The sequence below is a fragment of the Harpia harpyja genome, chromosome 19 (assembly GCF_026419915.1).
Source record: "Harpia harpyja isolate bHarHar1 chromosome 19, bHarHar1 primary haplotype, whole genome shotgun sequence".
Classification (NCBI taxonomy): domain Eukaryota; kingdom Metazoa; phylum Chordata; class Aves; order Accipitriformes; family Accipitridae; genus Harpia; species Harpia harpyja.
In genome coordinates this window covers 17,812,168-17,837,618 of record NC_068958.1, presented here as the reverse complement: position 1 = coordinate 17,837,618, position 25,451 = coordinate 17,812,168, and the positions used below count along the sequence as shown (strand labels likewise).

General features: G+C 63.1%; 4 protein-coding genes across 5 annotated transcripts; 1 reads left to right on the top strand and 3 right to left on the bottom strand.

Moving 5' to 3' along the window:
- Window positions 1–494: 494 nt before the first annotated feature.
- LOC128154775 (glutathione S-transferase Mu 1-like) lies at window positions 495–2,647 on the bottom strand. The gene is made up of 8 exons (XM_052815841.1): window positions 2,534–2,647; window positions 2,077–2,152; window positions 1,909–1,973; window positions 1,741–1,822; window positions 1,325–1,425; window positions 1,057–1,152; window positions 854–964; window positions 495–729 (listed from the first exon to the last, which is right to left on the bottom strand). Exons 1-8 carry the CDS (start codon window positions 2,564–2,566, stop codon window positions 634–636), a joined length of 660 nt encoding a protein of 219 aa, XP_052671801.1. The 5' UTR covers window positions 2,567–2,647; the 3' UTR covers window positions 495–633.
- Window positions 2,648–3,697: 1,050 nt separating this feature from the next.
- On the bottom strand, window positions 3,698–5,885 carry LOC128154774 (glutathione S-transferase 2). Its single transcript, XM_052815840.1, has 8 exons — window positions 5,765–5,885; window positions 5,533–5,608; window positions 5,071–5,135; window positions 4,901–4,982; window positions 4,722–4,822; window positions 4,398–4,493; window positions 4,196–4,306; window positions 3,698–3,883 (listed from the first exon to the last, which is right to left on the bottom strand). Exons 1-8 carry the CDS (start codon window positions 5,798–5,800, stop codon window positions 3,788–3,790), a joined length of 663 nt encoding a protein of 220 aa, XP_052671800.1. The 5' UTR covers window positions 5,801–5,885; the 3' UTR covers window positions 3,698–3,787.
- Window positions 5,886–6,074: 189 nt separating this feature from the next.
- AMPD2 (adenosine monophosphate deaminase 2) lies at window positions 6,075–16,006 on the bottom strand. Of its 2 annotated transcripts, XM_052815833.1 has the most exons (18): window positions 15,815–16,005; window positions 12,315–12,445; window positions 11,963–12,093; window positions 11,586–11,654; window positions 10,842–10,953; window positions 10,559–10,745; window positions 10,312–10,453; window positions 10,083–10,172; window positions 9,686–9,815; window positions 9,404–9,598; window positions 9,086–9,217; window positions 8,801–8,964; window positions 8,542–8,668; window positions 8,236–8,399; window positions 8,023–8,143; window positions 7,768–7,941; window positions 7,421–7,531; window positions 6,075–7,313 (listed from the first exon to the last, which is right to left on the bottom strand). In XM_052815833.1, exons 2-18 carry the CDS (start codon window positions 12,342–12,344, stop codon window positions 7,098–7,100), a joined length of 2,295 nt encoding a protein of 764 aa, XP_052671793.1. In that variant the 5' UTR covers window positions 12,345–12,445; window positions 15,815–16,005; the 3' UTR covers window positions 6,075–7,097. The 2 variants fall into 2 exon arrangements, with proteins under 2 accessions (XP_052671793.1, XP_052671794.1); XM_052815834.1 differs by lacking the exon at window positions 11,586–11,654 and having other exon boundaries at window positions 15,815–16,006.
- Window positions 16,007–17,194: 1,188 nt separating this feature from the next.
- Window positions 17,195–24,812, top strand: GNAT2 (G protein subunit alpha transducin 2). The gene is made up of 9 exons (XM_052815838.1): window positions 17,195–17,572; window positions 18,519–18,561; window positions 18,774–18,915; window positions 19,106–19,263; window positions 19,644–19,772; window positions 19,995–20,124; window positions 21,926–22,079; window positions 22,470–22,675; window positions 23,904–24,812. The coding sequence occupies exons 1-8, from the start codon at window positions 17,455–17,457 to the stop codon at window positions 22,658–22,660; spliced, it is 1,065 nt and encodes a 354-aa protein (XP_052671798.1). The 5' UTR covers window positions 17,195–17,454; the 3' UTR covers window positions 22,661–22,675; window positions 23,904–24,812.
- The last annotated feature ends 639 nt before the right edge of the window (window positions 24,813–25,451 follow it).

The window sequence follows — 25,451 nt, the reverse complement described above, 5'->3', positions numbered from 1 at the left end:
CAGTAGGGCAGGGAGGGGGACAGGGCAGGGAGGGGGACACAGCGTGCCACCCCCCAGTGGGGACCTGCCCAGCAGCACCCAAGGGACATCTCTGGGTCCCCATGCTGGGCAGCCCCCCCCGTGCCCAGGGGGTGGTGGCAGCGAGGGGCCCAGGGGACAGGGCTGTCCCCAGCCCACCCAGCTCTGCGCCGTGGGGGGGTGGCAGGGCACCAAGCCCCCCCCCCCGCCTTTGTCAGCACTGCCTCATTAGCAGGCAGGAATGTGCTAATGAGAAGGGAGGGGGGGGCCCCAGGGACAGCACAGGGCTGAGCTCGTGCCCCCCCCCAAACCCCAGTCAAACCAGGGAGGGAGGGGCTGGGGTGGCAGCGATGCCTACTGGGTTAGGGATGCCCCCACTCACCCCACACCCACCAGCCCCCCTCAATGGGTGGGAGCAAGCTTGGCGCACCCCCCAGCCACCCCCGTCCCCACACCGCAGCACTCGGAGGGGGGGCTCAGAGAACCACATCTAAAGCACTTTATTGTATTGGGGGGCTTCAAGCCAGTGGTGCCCAACCCACCCCACAGTGGAGGGTGCTGGGGGGGTCAGGTCAGGACCCCCTCCCCAGCTCCCCTCGCCCCACGCTGAGCCCCCTACTCCTTCTTGTTGCCCCACTTGGCCATCTTGTTGTTGATGGGCATCTTCAGGAAACGGCTGGACTTCATGTAGGCAGCCACCTTCTCTAGGGCCTGGGGGGGCAAGGGGACCATCAGGGACCCATCCCACCGGGGCACCCCTCACCCCTGGGTGCCCTCAGGGGCCGGGGTCCTCCCCCAGGGAGGGGAGGGTGATGCCCAGGGTGGCCCCGCTCACCCCAAAGCGCTCCATGAAGTCCTTGAGGTTCTTGAAGGGCTCCAGGCACTTGGGCTCGAAGATGCGGTTCTGCTCCAGCACGTCAAACATGAGGAAGTCCACGAAGGTGAGCTGGGGACAGGGAGGGGGACATGGTGAGGATCAGTGTGGGGACAAACACCCTCCCCAGCCCCTGCCGCCCCCCTCCAGGATCCCAGCGGTACCTTCTCCCCCGCAAACCACTTTCTGTCCCCCAAGAAGTTGGAGAAGAGCTTCAGCTTCCCCGGGAGCTGCTCCAGGTAGCCCGGCCTGAGCTTCTCCTGCAGGACAAAGGGGTTGGAGGGGTGAGGCTGAGCACCCTGGTCCCCCCACCCCAGGGAACAGCACCTTCCCGACGTGGGGTCGCCAATGCTGACGCAACCCAAGGCATGGCCAGGGAGGACCTCGGCACGGGCATGGTCACCCAACCCCGCAGCACAGGGACACACTCACGAAGTCGGGGTTGTAGCAGACCATCACCAGGCTCATGCGGAAATCCATGATCTGGTTCTCCAGCATGTCCACACGGAGGATCTCCTCCTCTGTCTCACCACCTGCGGGATGGGGAGATGTCAGCACTGGAGGGGTGCCCCCCAACCCAACTCCAAGCCCAAGCCCAACCCAACTCCAAGCCCAAGCCCAACCCAACTCCAAGCCCAATCCCAAACCCAACTCCAAGCCCAACCCAAATCCAACCCCAAGCCCAACCCAAATCCAACCCCAAGCCCAACCCAGCTCCAACCCCAAGCCCAACCCAACTCCAACCCCAAGCCCAACCCAACTCCAACCCCAGGCCCAGCCCAACTCCAACCCCAGGCCCAACCCCAAGCCCAACCCAGCTCCAACCCCAAGCCCAACACAGTGCTCACACATCTTGTGCTTGCGGGCAATGTAGCGCATGATGGCGTTGCTCTGCGTGAGCTTGGTGGTGCCGTCAATGAAGTAAGGGAGCTGGAGGGGACGTCAAGCCATGGGGCCACCAGGGCACCCACCCCCCATAACCACCCCCCACCACCCCCCAGCTCGAGATCACCTACATTGGGGAAGTCCAGCCCCAGCTTCTCCTTCTCGTTGATCCATTGGCTCTTGTCGTAGTCAGGAGCTGAAAGGACGTGGGGGGTGTTGGATGATGCCGTGTCCCCCCCAAAAGCCAGAGAGCTTGAGGGCGGTGTGGGGACCCCCTAGTCTCCCCCCCCCCCCCTCACCTTCCCCGCAGCTGTAGAGCTTGTCCTCATAGGGTGTCTCGGTGTACTCCAGGAGCAGGCGGATGGCGTGGGCGAGCTTGGGGGGGGGGGTCAGGGACCAGTGAGACTCCCCCCAAAATGCCCCCCACCCCCCCCGCCATGGGGAAACTGAGGCACGGAGGAGGCAGAGCCGCCCCCCCCCCCGCCCCAGTACCCCCAGCCACCTCCCCCCCGCAGGCACAGGGGACTCCACAACCCACTGGGTGCCCTCAAAACCAATGCCCACCCCCCCCAGGTGCAGGGGCACCCCCGCAGCCCCCCCCAAACCAAGGGAACCCCCACAGCCCCCTCCCCCAAGCGCAGGGGGAACCCCATACAAGGGGGGGGGGGGATAAGGGGGGGGTGAGGCCTCTGCACCCTCCCCAGGAGAAGGGCCCCCCCGGGCGGGGGGGGGGTGCAGCCCCCCCAGCCCACTCACGCCGCGAATGTCCCAGTAGCCCAAGACCGCCATGGCCGCGCGCGCCGATCGCTGTGCCCCGCCCCCTCCACGTAACCCGCCCCCGGGGGCGGGGCTTAACTCGGGGTTGGGGGGGTCTTAAAGGGACACGGGCCTGGATGCGGCTGGGGAAGAGGGGTGTTCCCCCCCCCTTCCCCGTATTCTGGGGTGGGGTTACGGGGCTCCTCTGTTTGCATTGGGGTGGTCTGCGACCCCCCCAGGCTCCATGGGGGACCGCCTTATCCTGGGGGGTCATGGGTTTCTTCCTTTGCATTCCCTCTGCCCAAGCTGCATGGGGATACCCCCCCCGTCTTTGGGGAGGACGGGTCCCCCCAGTCTGTATGGGAGCCCTCTTATGCTGGGAGGCACGGGACCCCCCCCCTTTGCAACCCCTCCAAGATTAGACACGTGCTCCCCCCCTTATCCTGAGGGTCATGGCCCCCCCTTGGGCCCCACAGTGTGCATGGAAGGCCCTCTTACTCTGGGGGCTCTGCACCCCCCCTGCTGCTTGGGGGGCCCCCCTTACCCAGGGGGGGGCATGATTACCCCCCTTACATCACCCAGGCTGCATAAGCAGTCCCCCTTATCCTGGGGGGGACCCCTCAACCTGCATTGGGGTCCCCTAGTCCTGGGAAGGGTATGGCCCCCCCTCGACCCCCCTGTCTGCATGGGGGGGGGCATGAGGCCTCCTTTGCACCCCCCAAGCTGTATGTGGTCCCCTTTATCTTGGGGGGGCGTGAATCCTCCCTTGCAGCCCCCCCAGACTGCATGGGGGTACCCCTGGCTTTGGGGAGCAGGGGTCCCCCAGTCTGCATAGGGACCCCATTATCCTGGGGGGCGTGTGTCCCTTTGTGCCCCCCCGAAGCTGCATGCGGGTCCCCCCTTTCAACCCCCAAAGCTGCATGGGGGTCTCACTATCCGGGGGGGGCATGGGCCCCTCTTGGGCCCCGCAGTGTCCACAGACCATCCCCCTTAGCGGGGGGGGGCATGGGGGAATAGCTTCCCCCCACCTCGGAGTGCAGGAGGGTCCAATAGCCCTCACCCCTGTTACCCCCCCAGGAGTCACCCCCCCAAAATGCAGGGTCCCCACAGCCCCCACCCTTCCCAGCACCCCCACGGTCCCACAGCAGCTCAATGCACCCCACATGGCAACCAGACAAGGGGGCAGCCCCCCCGATTTATTCTGCAGGGGAGGGGGCTGGGGGTGAAGTGGGGGGGCGTGGGGGGGGACCCCTCTCACTCCTTGGTGTTGCACCATTGAGCAGTGCGCCAGAAAATGGGGGTCTTCATGAAGCGCCCCGACCGCATGTAGGCAGAGATCTTCTCCAGCGCCTGCGGCGAGGTGACGGTGACGGGACTGGGACAGGGATGGGGACACCGGGGGGTCGGGGATGGGGACAGGGACACCGGGGGGTCGGGGATGGTGATGGAGATGGGGACACCAGGGTGTCTGGGATGGGGGCACCAGGGTGTTGGGGACAAGGATAGGGACACTGGGGATTCAAGGATGAGGGTGGGAATGGGGACACTGGGGTGTCAGGGATGGGGACAGGGACACTGGGATGTTGGGGATGGTGCCAGGGACACCAGGGTGTCGGGGACAGGGCCAGTGACACCGGGGTGTCCCCGCGCAGCCCTGCTCACCTCGAAGCGCTGCAGGAACCGGCCCAGGTTGCCCTGCAGCTCCGGGCACTCGGGGACAAACATGCGTTGCTGGTCCAGCACGTCGTATGCCAAGAAGTCCACAAAGGTGAGCTGTGGCGGAGGGAGCGGGGGGAGAGGGGAGTGACAGGGAGTCAGCCCCCACAGGGACCCCCCCCAAAACTCCCCAGCAGCCCCCACCTACCTTCTCCCCTGCAAACCACGGCCGGGAGCCCAGGAACCGTGACAGATCCCGCAGCTTCCCCGGCAGCTTCTCCAGGTACGCCGGCTTCAGCTTCTCCTACACGGGTGGGGGGGGACAGAGCTGGGGTGGGGGCTGCCCGCCCCCCAGCACCCAGGGGCATCACCCCCTGACTGCAGCCAGGCAAGGGGTGCACCCCAATGCACGCCTCGTGCTGGCCGTGGCTTGATTCCCCATGTCCCCAGTGTGGCGGGGGACAAGACTCCCGGGGTTTGGGGGGGGGGTGTCTGTCCCCCTATGCCCCCCCCACCCCCCCGGGGTACTCACAAAGTCGGGGTTGTAGCACAGCTGGGCAAAGCTCATACGCAAATCCGTGAGCTGGTTCTCCAGCATGTCCACGCGCAGCATCTCCTCCTCCGTCTCGCCGCCTGCGGGATGGGGAGATGTCAGCCCCCCCCCTCCGGGGACCCCCCCCTTGGTGCTGTGACACCCCCCCCATCGCTCACCCATGTTGTGCTTGCGGGCGATGTAGCGCAGGATGGCATTGCTCTGCGTCAGCTTGGTGGGGCCGTCGATGAGATAGGGTAGCTGGGGGGGGGGGGGCATGGGGGGGTCAGCCCCGGTGCCCCCCCCAGCCCCTTCCCCACCCCATCCCCATTCCCCATCCGTCACCTACGTTGGGGAAGTCGAGGCCCAGTTTCTCCTTCTCGTTGGTCCAGTCGCTCGGGTCAAAGTCGGGGGCTGGGAGGGGGACAGAGGGATGGGGGGGGGGCTCCCCCAGACCCCCCATCCCCACTCATCACACCCACAGCAAATTCATGGGTGGGGGGGGTGCGCACTCTGCCCCAGGAGCACCCATGTACCCCCCCCACCCCAGGCACCCTCCCTGGGCAGATAAAGGAGGACATTGAGCAGGGGCCAAAGTCCCAGGCCGAGCGGGGGGGGGGAGAATTGCCGCCCCCAGACCTGGCAGGAGGAGGATGGGGGGACAAGAGGACAGGCTGCACTTTCACCCTGCGGAAACGGGGAGTTTCTTTTCCTTCGGCTGGTTTCTGATACAGCACGAACCGGGGTGACAAAGGTCCCAAGGAGGGGGAACACACATGGGGGGGGGGGACACCCCGCTTGCACCCCTCACCTGGGCCGGGGCGGTACTGCCTCTCCTGGTAGGGGGTCTCCGTGTACTCCAGCAGCAAGCGGATGGCATGGGCCAGCTGGGGGGACACAGCACCCACCTTTTGGCACCCACCAACACCCCCCCTGCGCTCCCCAGGACCACCCCCTACCCTGGGACCCCCCGGCACCCCCCCCACCCCTAACCCCCCCCCACCTCCCCAGCAAGGCATTGTCACACCACCCCCCCAACTCACCCCACGGATGTCCCAGTATCCCAGCGTGACCACCATCGTGGCACCCAGCTCCGGCTCTGGAGGGACACTGGGCAGGGACGAAGGAGCCAAGCCCCCCCCAGCACCCTCCCCTTTTCCCCTCCCCACCCTCGTGACCGGCCGCAGGCAGGGTGCCAGGGTGTCCCACCGGCCATGGGGCCAGCGCTGGGGCTGCCACCCCACGGTCAGGATCCAGCCCCCGGCACCCCATCACTTTGGGGACCCCATCCCCAAAGCCAGGCCATGGTGGGAGGGAATGACGCTATGGGGCCATCTGTGGGGGCCACCCTCTTGTTCCCCCCAGTTTCCCTCTGGGGCTGTGATACCTACCCCCTCATCACATTTAAATTTAAGTATTTTTACTTAAATACTTTATTTTTCATGCTTGGTTGGTTGGGGTTTTTTTTTACTTTTTTTTTTTTTTTTTTTTTTTTTTGTAGTCGCCATCATGTTTTCCTGGGAGCGTCAGCCGCCGGCTCCAGACCGCGGGGGGAGGCAGGACTGCGGGGGGGGACACGCAGGGACGGGATGATGCCCCACCGGGAAGAAAGAAGCCTCGTCCAGCCCGATCCGGGCCACAAACAGCTCCTGGGAGCGTGGGGGACGGGGACACGCATCACCCCGGCCCCTTTGCCTTTCTCTCTGCAGTGATGAGGATGGAGCATCCTCCACTGGGCACTGTCCCCTCCAGCCAGCACCCTGTGTCCCCTGGGCCACCGGGTCCCCACCGATGTCGCATCCCCGTGCGAGGGTGCGAGAGAAGCCTGGGGGTGCAGAGAGCCCGGGTTTGGGTCCCTGCGGTGCTGCCGGCTTGTCCCCATGTCCCTGTGGGGCGAGAAAGTGGACGGAGAGAGGGGCAGGCAATTAAAAAGCATCAGGACCTGGGCCCTGCTGCTGGGCTGGGTCCCCCACAATGTCCCCACAGCCAGCACCGATGTCCCTCAACCTGTCACTGTGTCCTGAGCCTGGGAGGTGAAGCCAGGACCCCCCCCAGCGGTGCCCGCACCCATGTCACCTCCTGTAGCCTCGTCCCTCTGCCACCAAGCCCGGCAGGGACCAACCCAGCAAGGAGACACCAGTTAAAAAAAAAACCACGAGAAAAAAAGACCCCCCAAAACCCAAGAAACAGAGAGAACCCAGCAAACCCTGACCCCCCCACGGCGGCACCGGCAGGGCGCTGGGGACAGCAGCGGGGAGCGTCCCGTTTCCAGGGCGGGAGGTAGCAGGAGGGGGACGGCGGCGAAGCCCTGGAGGGATGCAGGGTGACAAGAGGGCTCCCCGCGGGATCCATGGGACAAGAGCCCGGGGTGGGGAGTCAGTGGGTGCCCAGGGTGGAGGTGATGGTGAGAGCGTCCTCCTCCTGGATGGTCTCCAGCTCCTCGGTCTGCACCGCCTGCGTGATGAGGGTCAGCTCCTGGCAGAGTGTCTCGAAGCGGTAGCTCACGCGGATGTCGGGGACGTTGGTACGACGGATGTCGTTGCCCTCCGGACCCTCTTTCAGGTAGTGGGGACCCAGCCAGTAGCTCTTCACCTGGGGAGGAGCAAGGAGAAGCTCCCACAGCTGCCTTGCACCCTTGGGTGCTGCCAGCACCCACCACAAGGTGCTCGGGGGTCCCGGTGGGAATGGGGGTGCGTTACCTTGTGGGAGAAGCCGCTCATCAGGACGCTGTTGCGGGCCAGCTCGCACATGTCGCAGGAGCTGAGCTTCCAGACCTGGGTGGCGATGCTGTACTCCTCCATCAGCGGCTCCTGGGTGGAGGGATATGGCCTCAGCACCCACCCATGGGCCACCCCCCCAGAGAAGATAGGGTCCCCAGCTTCTCCCACCCTCTCTGGACCTTCAGCATCCTCCAGAGCCCATTGGCATCGCCTTGCTCTTGGCCACCACCAACCCTGTCCCATCACCGTGGCTTGGCTGGTAGCCACCCCGTAGCCGTTTTTGGGGGGGGTTGGTGGCCTGTGACACCCCCCCCCCAACCGCTTACCTTGGTGAAGTGGAACTGGAGGGGGTCGTCGGTGGAGAGGGAGACCATGAGCCCCCGTGAGAGGTACTCGGGCAGGGGGTTGCGGTGGTAGCTGAGGAAGAGGCTGTTGTTGCTCAGCGGGGACATGGCGATGCCGATCTGCGCCAGGTAGTAGAGGTACTGCAGGACGGGGGCCTGGGGGGGGGGACGACAGCAGGGTGAGGGGTGGTCTCAGCCACACGCCCGGCCCCCACGGGCACCCCTGTCCCCGCTCACCTTGCGGAGCAGCAAGCCATGGGAGATGTTCTCCGAGACCATGAAGCCCGAGACGAGGTGATGGATGGGGCCAGCCTCACCACAGTGCGGGCGCAGGACGAAGGTGTGGAAGCCTCTCTTCCTGCAACGTGGGGCTGACCATCACCACCTGACCCCCCCCAAGACCCCCCACCAGGATGGGTGGAGGTTCCAGGGACCCCAAGGTGTCCTTACCGTCGGAGGTGGTTGAGCACTGTCATGTTGGCATACATGTAGTACAGGTAGTAGGAGTAGGGTGGGTTGTCCTCCTCCACCCAGTTGCCTGGCAAGGGGCTGTCCAGGTTGAAGATGTGATGCTCTGGCTTGGATTCATCATCCACACTGTCAAAACCATCCACCTGCAGGAGTGACAACCCCAGGGTGGGATGGTCACCCCTCCAGCAGGAGATCTGTCCCAGCTCTCAAGCTGGGTCCAGGCTAGGGGTTGCAGATGTCACCGGTGTCCCCCATGTCCGCCCGGGAGCAGGACGTGGTGCTCACATGCTCCAGGAAGAGGTGCAGCTCCGGGTGTTGGGCAGGGTGGACGGTGGCCTCGTAGAGGGGCAGGAAGATGTTCTCCAGCATCTCCTGGAAGTTGGCCAACTGCTTCTTCGTCCGGTAGACATCACTGCAGGGGGACAGACCCTGCTCAGAGCCAGCTGTCCCACCCCCCCCCCACCCCAGGCATTAGTGGGGTGTCCTTGGTCTCTCCGCCCAGAACATGGCCCCGGTTGAGGGTATCTGCCCCCACGTTACTCACAAGAGCCGGGGCACCTGCACGAGCCAGCGGACGTTGTTGGAGTGGACGCGGTGGTTGACGGCCCAGCGGGCCAGCTTGTCCCACTCGTCCCGGGAGCGGCCGTAGATGGAGAGCCGCAGCTCGGCGTTTTGGTACTTGCTCTCCTCCAGGTCGGACATCACCTCCTGCCAGGGAGGGGCAAGTGTCACCCCTCGGCCACCAGGAAGGGGGATGTGGGTGGCATTGCCACCATGGGCATCGGAAGAAGGGAGATGTGGAGGGTCACCCATTGGGGCCTCTGCTCACCTTGATGATGTGGGCAAAGTACTTCCCCGAGACGCGGTTGTCCGTCTTGATGAAGATTTCTCGCAGGATGGACTCGCCGATGGGGTTGTACTTGGCGTTGAACTTGTCAAAGCGGTGGAAGGTGTTGCGGTCCTGGCAGGGGGACACAGATGTGAGCTGAGACCCCTCGTTGCCCCAGAGCCACCACAATATCCCTGTCCAGAGCCCCCAGCATACCCCAGCCCACCCTGGTACAGCCCCTCAAGAAGATCCCCCACCCTGGCCAGAGATGGGCTGGGGGCCCTGCTCATCTCCAGGATTTGGGGGTGTCCCCCATACCGCGTGGACATCCAGCGTGTCCACGCTCAGGTCGTAGGCGGTGAGGTTCATCGTCTCGAAGACCTCCTTGAGCGTCTGCTCCTTGCCCTTCTCCACGTGGACAATTTCATCCAGGTGCTTCTTCATGGCCCGCTTGATGAAACGCAGGAGATGCTTCTGGTTCATGCAGGATGAGGCGTGGATGTGGGTGTCCACCTGCACGGCCAGAGGTGATGCTCAGCCCTCAGAGCCTCCAAGTGCTCCCGGGACAAGGCAGGACCCCCACCACGACCCAGCAGGTACCTTGCGGATATTGTAGAAGTCGCGGTGAGGCACCTTCTTCTGGGCCGCCAGCTCCTTCATCTCGTTGAGCAGCACGTGCATCTGGAACTTGGAGCTCAGGTACTGCAGCCGGCGGTAGCAGAAGGATTTGCTGCCCAAGGTGGGGAGGGGGTGTCAGTTTGGGGGAGAGGAGGGAGAACATCCACCCCCAAAAGGCTGGTGCCCACCAGGATGAGGGGACGTGGCTCTGGACTCTTGGACCCCCCTCCCTGTGCACGGTGACCATGAGCAAGGATGGACGCACAGACATGGGAGCTGCACCAGTACCATGTGTCATAGCCACCGCCATGTCCTCTGGTGCTGTCCCCGAGGTTCTGTCCCCCCCAAGACAACCCCATGGTGGGACCCTTCTCCTTACATGGGCCCGTTGATGATCAAAGCCATGAGGAAATTCATGTCGGCAATGAATTCCTGCAGGTCGGGGTACGGCAGGTCCAGCTCCGTGCTCCTGGGAGGTGACGACGGAGGTGGGTCACACGCGGGGACACAGTCCAGTGGGCTCCCTCCATGCCCCGTGCCACCCACGGCAGCCCCGCAGCAAACTCATCACACCAGTGAGTGACTGTCCCCCCTGCCTCACAACTCACTTGTCGGTGAGGTCCTGCTTGGTGTAGACATGCACCACGCCGTCCACCATCTTCAGCCCAAAGCCCAGATCAGCCGGCATGGTCTGGGGGTCCCACATCTCGTAGGGGTGCTGCTCCGCAAACGGGGGGTGCACGGGGGCATCTGCAGCCAGGAGACACCCAACGAGATGTGCATCATCGGATGACTGCCCCGAAAGCCCCCCCAGCACCCCATCCCAGCGTGAAGACCCCACCACCCTGTGCTCACCGGCGGCCACAGGGGTCTCGGGCACCTCCTCGTAGCCGCGGGTCTCCAGAGGTTTCTCGGAGAGCTCCTGCAGGTACCGGGCGGTGGTTTTGCAGAAGCTCTGCAGGGACAACCCCATGTACTTCTCCCGTAGGAACAACGCCTTCACCACGCTCTTGGCCGCATCCAGAAGGTCCGTGAAGGGCACCTGGGGAGGAGGACACCAAAATAAACCAACCCCAAGGTGGGGTTGACACCCTGAAGACCCTCGCCCGGCCCCAGTGGGTAGTGGGGGGAGGCTTACCCCACACTTCTCCTCCCCGGAGATGGTGACGCGCTGGAACTCCCGCTCCAGCAGTGCCTCCCGCTCCTTGGGGACATGGTCCACCAGGTCCTCGCTCTGCTCCTTGAAGAGCCTGTGGGTACAGACGGTGGCTGGTGAGACAGTGACATGGTCTGTCCCCATCCCTGTGTCCCTGTGTCCCCCCCGGGAGCAGCACCAGCACCCGCCCCGGGGACTGCGTCCAGCCCCAGGGTGGCAGGAGGGTGACGTTGTCCCCAGGGATGTCACCACCAGGTTTGGGCAGCTAGGTGCCACTCACATCCCTGTTGGCGGTGGCATTGTCCCCCCACCCCAGACACATCCCCCAGCCCCACATGAGCACAACGAAAAGTTGGGGGTTGGGGAGGAGGAGGAGGACAGAGGACAAAATAACTCGTGACAGAGACAACTCCCAAGCGGAGACAGGAGGGAGGAGGACACGCAGCATCGGACCCCCCCGACCAGGGTAGGGGGTGACAGGGCCAGGACAGGGTCCTGTGCCACCAGCGGGGCTGGGACACCCCCCCAGGTCACCCCAACTCCCCACCCCTAAACCCTCCCCGGGGACGTTAACCGCTTCAGTGCCAGCGAGAGCAGCCGGGTTGGGACCTTTCAGCTCTGCGTTTGGGGGAGCAGTGAGGGGAGGCCAGGTCAGAGCGGGAATGGGGGGGGTCCCCGATACCCCCCTCCATGTCCCCGGCCGGTGGCACCGAGCCGGACACTCACTGTAAGTCCGCGGCACTGTCAATTTTCAAGAAGTCCTGTTTGGCTCTGAGCAAAATGTCGGGCTCAAGTCTGGGGACAAGCAGGCAGCGGCGGGGTTGGGGGGGGGACAGCCAGGACGAGGGGAGGAGGAGAGAGGGGCCGGGGAGAGAAAACACCCCGTTAATACCGAAAACAACAAAAAACACACAGAAACCGGAAAAAATAAATTAAAAAGGGGACACCAAGCGCAACACCCACGGGAGAGAGGACACAGAGCTGGCACAGAGGACCGACAGCCCCCCCGGGGCAACCTGGGGTGGGTGGTGGTGGCTTGTCCCCATGAGGGGACCCCGTCCCATGGGGGGGGTGAGGGATGACACACAACCCCCCAGGCTTACTTGACGTCCTGGCTGATCTGGCGTTCGAGGCGCTGCCGCCGCTCCTCCAGCTGCTCGATGGGGCTCTCCTCCGGGAACTCGTAGGGCGCCGTCCGCATCTCGCTCTCGGCCAGCGAGCGGCAGAACAGCTCCTGCCCGGATCATCCCTGTCATGAGCTGTGCCCGGTCTCAGCCCGTGGGGTTGGGAGGGGAACGGTCGTGGGGGTCCCCCCTCCCCAAACCAAGCTGGAAAGGTGGGGGGAGGAGGGTTTGGGGTCACGGGTGGGAGAAGAGGGGAGGGGGAAGGATGGAGGCGAGACACCCCCCCCACACACACCCCTGAGACCTGGCAAACTCAGTGCACGGGACCCACCTCCGCGATCTCCTTGTATTTGCCGTCCATGGAGGTCCGCAGGTCAACAGGGAAATGCTTCAGGCAATGGGGGGTCCCAGGCAGGGAACGCGCCGACTGCAGGGGCCGGGACCCCGGCCCAGCCCGCAACTCTGCAGACACCGGTACAGCGTGAACTGGGGGTGGCCCAGACCCCCTTCCCAGGCAGGGAGGGGTTAATCATCCCTGCCACAGCCCCCCTCCCCCCCACAGAACTGGGATCCTGGTCGAAAAAGTGGTGATGGGGAAACTGAGGCAGCTCAAGTGCAGGAGGGACCCCGCCTCTGCTCCCACCTGGTGCACTGAGGGGAGCTGCTGGCCCCATCGGGGCGGGGGGGGGGTGTAACAAGCTAGCAATGTTAGCGAATGAGGGGCTTGGGGGTGGGGGGGCAGGACTCCCCCTGGCATGGGGGAGCAGGACTCTGGGGTCCCCCCCATCACCCCCCTCCCTCCCCTTCTCTCAGCCAGGCTGCTCCATCCACCCCCCCTCCGTCCCTCTGTCTGCCTCCCCCAAACACCAGCACTGCCCCCCCGACCCCGTCCATCCTCCTGGCCCCCGCAATCCAGCACGAAAGGCACCACCACGGGGGGGGCACCCCCAAAATGGGAGGGAGGGGAGGCAACGTACTCCCCTCCCCCCCCCCCGCAAACAAACCCCATTGCCCCAACCGCCCCCCCAGCAACCCCGGCTTCTACCTGTGCTGGGGCTACTGGGCCAGGGGGGTTGCCCGGCCCCCCTCCCCAGCACTGCCACTCCGGGGTGGAGAGCCTGACCTGCCCCCCCCTCCCCAGCAACCCTCTGGCATCAGGGGACCCCCCCAGGTGCCAGCACCCTTCTCTGCACCCCCTGCACCCACCACCCTCATTGCCCAACCCCACCATAGACCCAGCTGCAGGGGAGGCACTGGAAATCAGGCCCCACTGGTTAAACTAAGGCCACCAGTAAGAGTCCCCCACCCACCCAGCACAGCGTGGGGGGGGTGAACCCAGGTGTCCTGGCCCCCCCCGCGGTGAGCGTCCCACCCCATTTGCCCCCATAGCATATCCTCCCCGCATCTCCCAAACCAGAACGGAGGGGGCTGAGGAGCAGCCCCCCCCTCCCCGCCCATTGCTGAGGTCTGAGGTGGGGAAACTGAGGCACAACCCACCGGGCAGGGGGTGCCTCACTGCCCGGCACCCCCCCGTGCACACGCGCGTGCGAGAGCATTTCAGCCGGAGCCGCCCTCTCCCCTGCCTCAGTTTCCCCACCACGCAGGTACCTGTGGGTGTCCACCCGCCGTGGGTGCCCACCCTCGCCGGGCAGCGGTGGCAGCCGGTGGCACCCCGGCAGGGCTGGTGCCCGTGTCACCCAGAGCAGGGACGGCACCGGAGTGAACCGGGGCACGGCTGGTGCACGGTGACACCCAGGGTGCCCTGTGCCACCGGGACATGCCCATCACCCTGTGCCACCCACCCGGGACACGCCTGCCACCGTCTGCCCCCCACGGCCGAGAGCAGCCCCGCTACCACCCTGAGCCCCCCACCAGTGCCAGCCGGGTGCCAACAGCACGGTGCCACCTCGCCCACCCCCTGCCGCCATCCCCCCCACGAGCACCCAGTGCCACACGACCCCCACCCGCGGAGCCAGCCGAGACCACCCACGGAACGACACATGACGCTGACCCCCCCCCCCCCCCGCAACACCAGCACCCCGACCCCCTGCGGGGGTCCCACCACCCCGCACCCCCCCCAGCCCCGCCACTTCCCCCTCCCCACCTTCCTCCTCCTCCTCCTCCTCCCCGGCACACACCACCCGCTGCGCCACTGCTCCGCCGCAGAGGCCCCCCCCGCCCCGCGCTGCTCGGGGTAGCGGGGGGGACCCACGACACACAGGACACCCCAACCCCACTGGCACCCCTCAGTCCCCGGCGGCGGGAGGACCCGCTGAGCAGCCCAGACGCCACGGTGATGGGCACGCCACCCCCAAAGCACCCCCAAGCAGCAAGCCAGCACCCTCCCCCCCCCCCCAAATATAGATACCCCCCCCCCATAGCACCCATGCCAGCCCACCCCCCCCAGCAGCAGCATCGCTCCCCGGGCTTGGCACGACCAGCAGCCTGGGTCACGCCGTGGGCTACCGGGACAGTGCCGGGGTGAAGGGGGGGGGGGGACACGAGGTGGGGGTGTCAGCCCCAGCCATGGGGGGGGGGGGCTCACCTGCGGGGCTGGGGGCCTGCAGGCTGCCCCGCTTCTTGAAGGGGTACTTGGCCGGCAGGGCCGAGGACATGGCGGCTCCTGGGGCGGCGGTGACGGGGTTTGGCGATGGTGGGGTTGAGTTGGCGATGATGATGATGATGATGATGATGATGATGATGGCGCGGTTGGCGATGGGAGGTGGCGACGGGGTTGGCGACGGTTGGTGGCGGGGTTGGGGGGGGGGGGGGGGGTGCCCCGGTCGGGGACTCTTACGGCAGCGGGGCGGCAGGGCCGGGCGATGGCTGCCGCTCCCTCCCGCCCTCCCCGGGTTGATGATTGATGCAGGAAACCCGGGGCTGGACCAAAGTCCCCGGCGGAGGCAGGCCGGAAGCCGGGCCGAGGAAGAGGATGGGGCGGGAGGAGGATGTGGGCGAGGAGGAGGAGGAGGAGGAGGAGGAAGGTTGTCAGCGCTGGGCGGGAGGAGGGGGGGGGTTTGGACCCGAGATGGGTGCTGTGCGCCCTGGGGATGTGGTGCTGAGCACCCCCCGAGGGACAGCCGTGGCCCCCCCAGGCAGGTACCGGACCCCCCCCCCCGCCCCAAGAGGGGGTATGGTTCCCCCTGAGAGATGGTATTGGACCCCCCCAAAACGGCAGCGGCCCTTCCAACAACACGGTACCACCCCCCTGCCCCCGAGATGGGCATCGTGCCCCCCCCAAGACAGGCATTGCCCCCCCCCCCCAAGACGTGCTGTCATTCCACACCCCCCCCAGATACAGGCATCATCCCCATCAGAGTCGGGGTACCGCACCCCCCCAGCGGCAGCTCCCTACCCCCCGGCTGGGCACTGCACCCCCCGACAGGCATCCTCACCCCCGGGCCGGGCATCCCCCTCCCCAGGGTGGGTGCTGCACCCCCCCAACACGGACTGTCACCCCCCTCGTTAGACATTGTACCCCCCCCAAAAAAGACAGAGTACCCCCAAAATGGGGCATCACCTCCTCCAAGATGAGCACCCCCCCTCAGATAGGGGACTGCACCCCGAAAGAAGGACTCACACTCTGTCATCAGCCCCCCCCCCGACACTGCAAGGGGGGGCGGGTGCCCTCAGCACCCACAGGGGATGTCCCCATGGGGTAAGAGCACAGGGCCTGACCCCCCAGCCCCCCCTTCTTACCCCCCCAGCCAAACCGGGGGCACCATCATACAGGGACCCCCACCCCACCCCAGAAGCAGGACCCAGCTGTGAGGGTGCCAGGGGGTGTCACATCCTTGTATGTGTCCCCCCCCAATCCCCGCGTGTCCCTACCTGTGCCGGCGGCTCCTGGTGCCGCTGCCTCGAGTGCCGGGGACGGGATCGGGTGGGTGCCGGGGAGGCGTTTGGGTGGGTGCCGGGCTGTGTCCCCGCCGAGCGCCCGGACGAGTGCCCTAATCCGGCACCGGAGCAGGGGGGTATTTTTAGCTGCTGCCGGAGCGGAGGGAATGCCACCCACCAGGGCCTGTGTCCCCCCCGCTGCTGGTGTCCCCCACCCCATCCCACTGTCCCACAGAGGGGGAAAGGGGACAGCGAGGTGACGCCACCCATCAGGGCCACCTCTGTGCCAGGCTGGGGGGGCACAACAGCCATCAGGGAAAGGGGGGACAGTGGGGAACCCCACACGGAGCTCTGGGCTGTGGGCGAAAGGCATGTCCCCTCCCCAGCACTGTCCGTCCCCCTGCCCCGTGACACCGGGTGGGGGGGTTTGGTATTTTAATTGGACCCCCTTCATTAGTGCCAAGTTCATTAGAGGCTCAGTAGGGGCTTTGTGTCTGCGGGGACAGACTGTCCCCATGCCACTGCGGCTGGCAGGGATGGCAGGGGAGAGCTCGTGGGGGGGACACCAGCAAAGGGACATAAAGACCCCAGTGACCTTGTGGGGTGCAGGGATTTAGAGGACCTTAAACCCAAATACCGGGGACCCCCAGCACCTTCGGCGGAACTTGACACCCCAACCCGGTGCTGCCAATGGGTCCCCCCTGTGCTGCCACCCCTGCACCCAAAATCAGCCCCGGCAGCACAGGGTGGGGGCACCCACCTGCCCCCCGGGGTGTGGAGGGACCCTGTGGTCCCGCTGGCCTGGGGGATGGGTGCTGGGCTGGGGAGGGGGGTGCTGAGCCCAGAGGGGGGAGGAGGAAGGCTGAGCGCACGATCCCATTAAAGAGCTTAGGCAGCAGGAGGGTGAGGGGTGGCACCCAGCAAGGCAGAATTAGGGGGGGCTTATTACCCACCCAGGGTAATTAGCTCCCTTTCCCCCACAGGAGGAATCCCCTGGCGCCGTTGTCCCTCTGCCACCACCCCCCACCGCACCTGGGGACCCCACGGCTCCTGGGTTGGGGGGGGGGGTGACACAAGCAGTGGGCTGACCCCATCCCCAATGCCCAACCCAGCACCTTTGGGGGCACACAGCCCACAGACATGGGTGTGCCCCAAACCCATGTACCCCCTGAGCCATACTGGGGGACACGGGGTGTCCCTGTCCCCCACGGGCAGGGGGTGTCACGCCACCTGCCCCCTTACATAAAGCCCTGTGCCCACCTCCCTGAGATGCTCTGTCTTTTTTTTTTTTCCTGAGCCCTAATCTTTGCCATCTTGGGCTAATTGGATTTCCTAGGTCACATGGCGAGATAAAAAGTCCCCAAATCCCACGGTCCAAAAAAAACAGGTTATCCATGGGGAATTAAGGGAGAGAGCGGGGGGCAGCCAGCCCGCGAGGACCCACCGAGCTCTGCCTGCTGCAGGGCACCCTGACATCGGGGCAGCGGGTACCCGGCTTGGCCTTTCGGGGCTCCTCTTTCTCCCCTCATCGCCCACCGCCCGCCCCCCGGGGTGCGCGCGCCGTTCCCCGCGGAGAGCTGGAAGAGCCTGGGGACCTAGAGGAGCTTGAGGCATTAGACGAGGAAGACGAGGCCATGGGGAGCGGGGCCAGCGCGGAGGACAAGGAGATGGCCAAGAGGTCCAAGGAGCTGGAGAAGAAGCTCCAGGAGGATGCGGATAAGGAGGCCAAGACAGTCAAGTTGCTCTTGCTTGGTAAGGGTGGAGGGGATGTCCCCAGGAGGAGGTGGGGGAAGTCCCCCTGTCCCCATCTGGCATGGGGGACCCTGTTGATGCCGGGGGGATGTGGCTGCCGGGGACGGGCAGGGGGCAAAAGCAACCAGGGCAAAAGCAACCAGGGACAACCCCAGTCCCATCAACTAGTGCTCTGCCTTTCTTCGTCCCAAGGAGAGCCCCTTCCTTGCAGCTCGTTAACCCTCGTTAGCCTGATGAGTTGCCATTAGGGAGCAGAGGTTGTCCCACCAGCTGGATGTCCCCCAGGGTTGTGCCTGGGAAGAGCCGGAGGTGGCATCTAGATGGGTGGCAGGGACGAAGGGGACAGCGCGGGGACAGGGAAGGGACCAGGATACTGGGTCCCACCTGGGCCAGGCTGCAGCACATCCCAGGGGGGTCAGCAAGACCCTGGGGAGCTTCTGCCACCAGCACCCCCAAACCCTGCTGCTGGGTGCAGGGTGGGAGGGGACAGTCCCTCGGGGGACTCTCCGCATCCCGCTCGGGCAGTGGGGTGACCCCACAGGGAGGCATCAGGGCCCCGCGGGGCAGGGACCAGCGGCACGGGCTTATCCAGGTGGGGGGGCCGGGGTCAAGGCGATTAGCACCCTAATTCTAAGCAGCTTCCTGTGCTGCCCTAAGCCGCTTACAGCACCGAAGCCGTCGCCGGCGGTGCCCGCAGTGGGCGGGAGGTGGGAGACCCTCGGGACCGGCAGCCCAACGGGTCTCCACCACCACTGAGGGTCCCCGAAGTGTGGTCTGGCTCTGGGTGCAAGGGGTGACGGGAGGTGGCACGGGGACGATGGCACCGGTGGGAGGATGCCAGGCTGGGTGTCCAGCCAGGAGAGATGCAGTGCCCATCACTATGGCATCAGGCCTGCGGTCTGTCCCACCCTGGCCAGCACTAAGATGTCCTCCCACCCTTTTCCAGGGGCTGGAGAGTCGGGCAAGAGCACCATCGTGAAGCAGATGAAGTGAGTATGGCCCGAGGCACCCAGATTGGGGGGGTCACCAGGATGAGCCCAACCCTTGGACAGCCCCAGCTGGGGCAGGGGGGTGGCAGGACCCCTCCATGTCATGCTGGTGGCAGCACCCTGCTGATTCCCAGGGTGGGGTGATGCTGGGAGGGAGGAGGGGGCACCCTCCAGAGCTTGGGGCTGAGGCCGCTGTGCCCCCCCCCCGCCAGGATCATCCACCAGGATGGCTACACGCCTGAGGAGTGTATGGAGTTCAAGGCCATCATCTACGGCAACATCCTGCAGTCCATCCTGGCCATCATCCGCGCCATGTCCACGCTGGGCATCGACTACGCCGAGTCGTCCTGCGCGGTCAGTCGGGGCGGTCGTCCCCGTCCCCCCCAAACCCACCACGCCGGCTGAGGGGATGTGGGGCCAGGCAGCCCCCGGAGCCAGCGTCTGTAGCAGCTCTGTGCTGCTCCCCCCAGCCTGGCCCAGCCCCGGGGGCTTTTTGGGGGACAGGGGCCACGGGTGGGATGGTGGCGAAGGGTCCCTCTTGCAGGACGAGGGCCGACAGCTCTTCAACCTGGCCGACTCCATCGAGGAGGGCACCATGCCCCCCGAGCTGGTCAACTGCATCCAGAAGCTGTGGAAGGACGGGGGGGTGCAGGCTTGCTTCGAACGAGCTGCCGAGTACCAGCTCAATGACTCGGCTGCATAGTGAGTGGGGTCACCAGCTGGGGGGGGGGACACAGGGATGTGCCTGGGGACCCTCCCGGCTGCTCATTGCCATTTCCAACCCAGCCTGGCAAAATCAATTCCCAATTCCCTGATCAAACCCAATTCCCTGATCCTGGGAATACCCTGGGGCCGCTGTCCTCCATGCCACTGGTGCCAGTGGGCTGCAGCCCCCTGCCATGCCCCCCACAATGTCCCTGCAGCCCCCCAGCTCTACCCCAGGGACGGTGCTGCCTTGGAGTCCCAGCGTTTGGCAGAGCTCAGCCCCCCAACCCTACCCAAAAATCCATGGGGGGGGGTGGCTGGGACATGGGCAGCCCCTTGGCAGGAGGTCACATCCCCTCCTTCCCCCCCCCCCACAGTTACCTGAACCAGCTGGACAGGATCACGGCCCCCGGCTACCTCCCCAACGAGCAGGATGTGCTGCGATCCCGAGTGAAGACCACGGGCATCATCGAGACCAAGTTCTCTGTCAAAGATCTGAATTTCAGGTGGGTGGGTGGCCCCCCTCTGTGATCCCCCCCAGCCCCAATGGTAGGGAGGGGGTTTGGGGTGAACCTGATGCTCCAGGTCCCACCAACCCTGCCTGGACCAGGGATGGCCGGTCACTGCATCCCTGACACCACTGAGGACAGGGTGCTGGGACCATCATGCAGGGGGGTGGCAGGACCAGATGTGTCACCCCCCCCCGCCCGTCCTTGTCCCCTCCCTAGGATGTTCGACGTGGGAGGGCAGAGATCGGAGCGCAAGAAGTGGATCCACTGCTTCGAGGGGGTGACCTGCATCATCTTCTGCGGGGCGCTGAGCGCCTACGACATGGTGCTGGTGGAGGACGACGAAGTGGTGGGTCGGGGTCCCAGAGGTGCCCAGCCATAGCTCGGCAGCTGAGGGGGAGAGGAGCTGGGTGCTTCGAGGGGGTTACAGAGGGAGGGGGGCCAACACTCTGTGCCATGTGATGCTCTGGGTGATCCGGGAAAGGGGTGGGAGATGCAGGATGGAGCTGGCTCCCACCCAGTCGCAAACGTGTCAGCACTCACTCTGGGGCACAAGCAGCCCAACCAAGCCAAAACGCAGGTCACGGGGCCGTGGGTCTGCCCTCCCCGCTGCCCACGTGGAAACCCCCGGTCCTTCCGAGCAGCTGAGGGCAACGCGGCTCCTGACACCGACTCCTTCCCGAGAGCCACCGTCCCACCGGGGAACATCTCCAGCTGCAGCAAATCCACCCAAGCAAACCCAAAGGAGCCGGCCCCAGCACAGGATGGGAGGAAGAGACACGAACTGGTCTCGATGAAGGAAAATTTGGCCCAAAGGTACCTCTTGCCTTGCTGTGCCCTTCAAGGTGGGCAGAAAAGCAGCAGTAAGCGGCAGCTTTCACCCTCCCGGCAAGCGGCAGCGGGGGGAAGGACGGCACGGTCATCAAGCAAAGCTCTCCGCATGCCCGGCTCCAGCACTAGGTGAAAGCACCTTCGAGGGCAGAGGTCCAGAGAGGAGGAACATGACAGCCCCAAGATGGGTCATTTTGCAGAAGAAATAAAGGGTGAAGATGAGCAGAGCAGAAGCAGGCTGCCTTCTCCCCTGCCTAGAGGACTGGGGCAAAGCATCCTTGCTGGCATCTCCTACAGCAGCTGGTCCCACGGACGCTCCCTGGTGCTCTGGGGTCCAAACACCATTGCCAGGAGCTGGGCCAGGGTCAGTTTCCGCCACCCCTGGGGCTTGTCAAGGGCAGGCAGGAGCACACAGCCCTTCCTCAGCCATGAAGCAGTGTAAGGCACACGGGAGAAGAAGAGAGCATCTTTCCCATCGAAGCCCTCAGGAGAGGCTGTAATGTTTCCCCCACGCGGTATGGGGCAGGATTTTGGCCAAAGTCAGCCCTGCAGGTGCCCTGCTTGCTGAAGCTGTACAGAAAAGATGCTGCGATGGGAAGCTGGACAAGGGAAAAACATCCCTGTCACCCCTAAAGAACCTGCCTGCTGCCATACGAAGGTGGAGGAGATCCACCTTCCGTCAGCAGAGCAGCAAAAGCCCCTGGTCGGACTTAGCTCCAGCTGGATGAAGCCTCTTCCTCCCGAGGATGCCCCTACAGCAAACTAGAAACTGCACATCTGGTGTGAAAACCAGAGATTTTCCTTTTCCCCACTCTTTTCCGAAGCTGCGGGCAACACCCGGGGCCACAGTCCAGCAAGAGCATCCCACAGCATGGCCTGGACGATGAGGATGGCAGCTTGATGCCCTCACTGAGCACCTTCCAGCAGCCGTGCCGCAGGGCTGTGACGTTTCCCCGGATAATTCTCCCACCATAAGCCTTCATTTCTGAACATCCCAGAAGATGCCAAGAGGGATCGGAGCATCGGACTGCCTGGAGCTGCTTCACACCGCTCCCTGTCCTGAGCACCGACTGGATTTATCCGGGTCGCTCGCACTGCGGCATGGGGCCTTTTCGGATGGGCAAGAGCATCTCTCGGTGCAGGCAGGGGACGGGCAGCAGGGCCATTTGCTGCTGTGGCAAACAGGAGCAGCCCCGGCAGCATGGGGAAAAGCTCTCATCGTGGGAACAGGAGGTTTGAGGGGGCTGCAATGGGCAAAAGGGGTTTGTAAATTATTTAAACACCCAGCACTTCATGCCAACAAGCCTGTTTGCTTGCAGAACCGCATGCACGAATCCCTGCACCTATTCAACAGTATATGCAACCACAAGTTCTTTGCCGCCACGTCCATCATCCTCTTCCTCAACAAGAAGGACCTTTTTGAGGAAAAGATCAAGAAAGTCCATCTCAGCATTTGCTTCCCAGATTACGATGGTGAGTCGGTTTGCTCTCCCTCCTCAAAACCCCCCAAACCACAGTCTCCGGCAGGGAGCCACATGGTCCCAACACAGACGCAGCACCTTGAGTTTGGGTTATGCTGGGATCAAGTCAAGTCCCTGGAGGTAGGAGAAGAGGAGAAGACAGATGTGGCCTTGGGAAGGTGTTTGGAAGGATTGAAATGGGATAAAATGTCTTTTTTTTAAATTGCCTTGCTAGGTGCAGTTGCCACCCAGCCCTCCTTCTCCTCCTCTTCCTCCTCCAGAGGGAGATTTCAGATCTAGCTCTTAAAAACAAGCCTTAAGCAGCCCCTGGTCCTTGCCCAGCTCTGATGATCATCTCCCATGGGGAACAACTCAACAGCAGCATCATCTCCTCCCTCTGCAGGTCCCAACACGTTTGAAGATGCGGGAAATTACATCAAGACCCAGTTCCTTGATCTCAACATGCGAAAGGACGTGAAGGAGATCTACAGCCACATGACCTGTGCCACAGACACGCAGAACGTCAAATTTGTCTTTGACGCCGTCACGGATGTCATCATCAAAGAGAACCTCAAGGACTGCGGCCTCTTCTGAGCATCTGGGTGGCAGGTACCCAAGAAACGGTTATTTAACCACAAAAAAAAGGGCTGGGGAAGGGGAGGGGCATGAGGATGCAGCAGAGCCCGCTCCATCCTGCTCTGCAGGGTGATGGGACGTGGCTCCCCCCAGGCTTTGCCATCAAACACAGCCTGGAAATCCCTGCCTGCAGGGGAGGGGAGGATGCGCTGGGACTAGCGAGGCTGGGGGGGGGGTTGGGGGTCCCACCAGCACCCCTGTGCAAAGTTCCGCTGGGGTTCAGTTTCCTTCCCCAGCAGCCTCCCAAAACAGCATGGGCTCAGCCCAGTTATTTTGAACTCATTTTGTCAGACTGTTTCACACCCTTGCACGCGGACAGAGATGAAAACAGCAGATTATAGCCCAAATTATGCACCTGAGCAAGATCAAACCATTTAATCTCAGGGCCTCCTGTTGCCACACTACAGTCAGGTTTGCAGCCCAGTCAGGGAGGCTGTTATACAGCCTTGGATGGTGGGAACAACCTGAGCAATACCCAAGTGGAGCAGGGAGAAGGCACGGGAATCCCATGCCACACTCTGCTTCATCTGGCTTTTTAGCTCATCACCATAAAGGTTTAATTAGGGTTTATAACCTAATTTAATTAGGGTTTTTTGCCCGTTAGCCTGAGCAGCAGTGGGAATTTCTTCCCCTCTCCCCACTTTCCCAGCAGCTCCCAGCCACCAGCTTCGCCGCTTTGTTTTTCAGGGAACCTCCGGCGCTTCCCTCGTCCCTGAACATTAATAGAGAAGCACAAAAAAAAAAAATAAAGCAGGCAGGCAGGCAGCTTCCCCGCAGGCAGAGGCAGGCTGCGGCAGGACGGCGGGTGCAGCCTTGGCCGCCAGCTCTGCATTGTGCTGTGAACAAAGCTGCTTTCTAAGCAGAGCACTCAGCAGCCTTCGACTGAGAACATCAAGCATCAAGGAAAATATAAATACTGTGCCAAGGCAGCAGGCAGGGAGGCCCTGCCTTCTCCCGAGGTTGCAGGCAGCAGCAAAAGCTGCCGGGGTTGATCAGCAAGGGAATACTAGGTGTAGTGCTCCAGGCTTTTTGCTGCTGCCTGGGTCAGAGCATTTAACCCGCTGAATTTTTTCCATCAATGAGCATGGTGCAATGAAAAGTTGCTTCTCTAAACCCACCCTTCCTGCACGTTGCACCATTACAACCTCAACTGCATTGTTTGAAAGCGTTTAACCCCCTCTTCTTTCTTCCTTCCTGCTAGAAGAGGAAAGGACTTCAATTTCACATCGCCGTTCTGCTGAGCAGAGCCAAAAGGATTAACCAAAAAAGTTACTTGGACCCCACTTTTTTCTACAACCTGCCCAACCGAGCCACCTACTTTCAAGTCCAAAATAGGAAGGGGCTGAAGCTGAACTTCCTGCTCCCTTTTGTGGCCATTTCCTCTTTTTTTTTTTTAAAAGAAAGAAAACCTTGCTCTCTGCAGCACGTGAAAGGCAGCGTTTATAAATGAGATCTGGAGTGGTTTGACATCAAAGAGCACGTGGTCCCCGGTGCGCCAGACAGAAAAATTAATATTAAGCCATCGTACTTCCACCCTGCTGCAGCCCAGCAGTACAGCGTGCTCAGGGAGAGCCAGCAGCATCACTTCTGCAGGAGGCAGGGACAGGGCACTCCTCCCCTGCCCATCCCTCTGCAGCTGTTTTTTTTCCCTTTTATCAAAGCTGAATTAATCAAACCAAGAGTTTCTGGGGAAGGTGGAGGCTGGGTTACCTATGAGTCACTCCTCGGAACCAACCTCAGTCCTTTGGCAGGAGAAAGCAGGGGATTTTTTTTGTGCCCTAAGACTTGAGTGAATTTCTCTCCACAGCACTGGTCAGGTTGTAGCTGATGGTGGGCAAGCAAAGGCAGGAGCAGGCAGGAGCACGTGCATTAGGGTCTGGGGGAGGCAATCATGCCCACAGCAGAGGATTGGGCAAGATAAAGAGGAAATGGTTACTTGAAAGATTTTCATTCTGCTATTTAGAGCTGTATTTGCTCTTTACTGTTTGTAAATAAATCTACGCTGGTACTGTAGCCAAGTCCTGTATCCTCTCACTGTTTACTGCAGAGATCACATATACAGCTTCATTTAACTGTAGGAAAAACAAAATAAAGAAATACGCATGACATGAATGTCCATCATTTCTCCCACTTTGATTTCTCTGTGATGACTGTTCCCAAGCCCTGTGCCGGAGCACTTGGATCAATATTTTACATTCTTTGCATTCATTCCGCACTGAGTGCACACATGGATCCCCCACCAAGACCAACCGGTGGCCCATGTGCAGCTGAGTGGGGCCACCAGCATCCTCCCAGGCACCTGGTGGGGATGGAGGCAGAGGTGCCAGGTGCCACCAGGCTACCACCAACTGAAAAACCTTCCCAACCAAAGCACCCTCCCCATCTGCGCGAGATAAAGCTCCTGCTTGGACCCTTGCAGGGCCGAGCCTCTATTGCAGCTCTGGCATCAGTCAGGGAGCACCATGCTGTTGCAATCCAATTACTGGGGAGGTTTACATGAATTTGTTTAAAAAGCGAGTTATCCCATGTGCTACCGTGAAGCTGTAGTAATGCCTCAAGGCTGGCTAGAAGGGAATTGTCAGGCAGTCAGTAGAGTTCAAGGCAGCTCAGGAAAAGTTTCCAGAACAGAAATATACTCTTTGTAGCTGCTGAGCAGCACTGCATGTCAGACACCCAGCAGACACTGCAGGGTAGCCATTTACAGCACCCGCAAGCATCCCTAAAGTATTTCATTCTGTATTTCTAGACA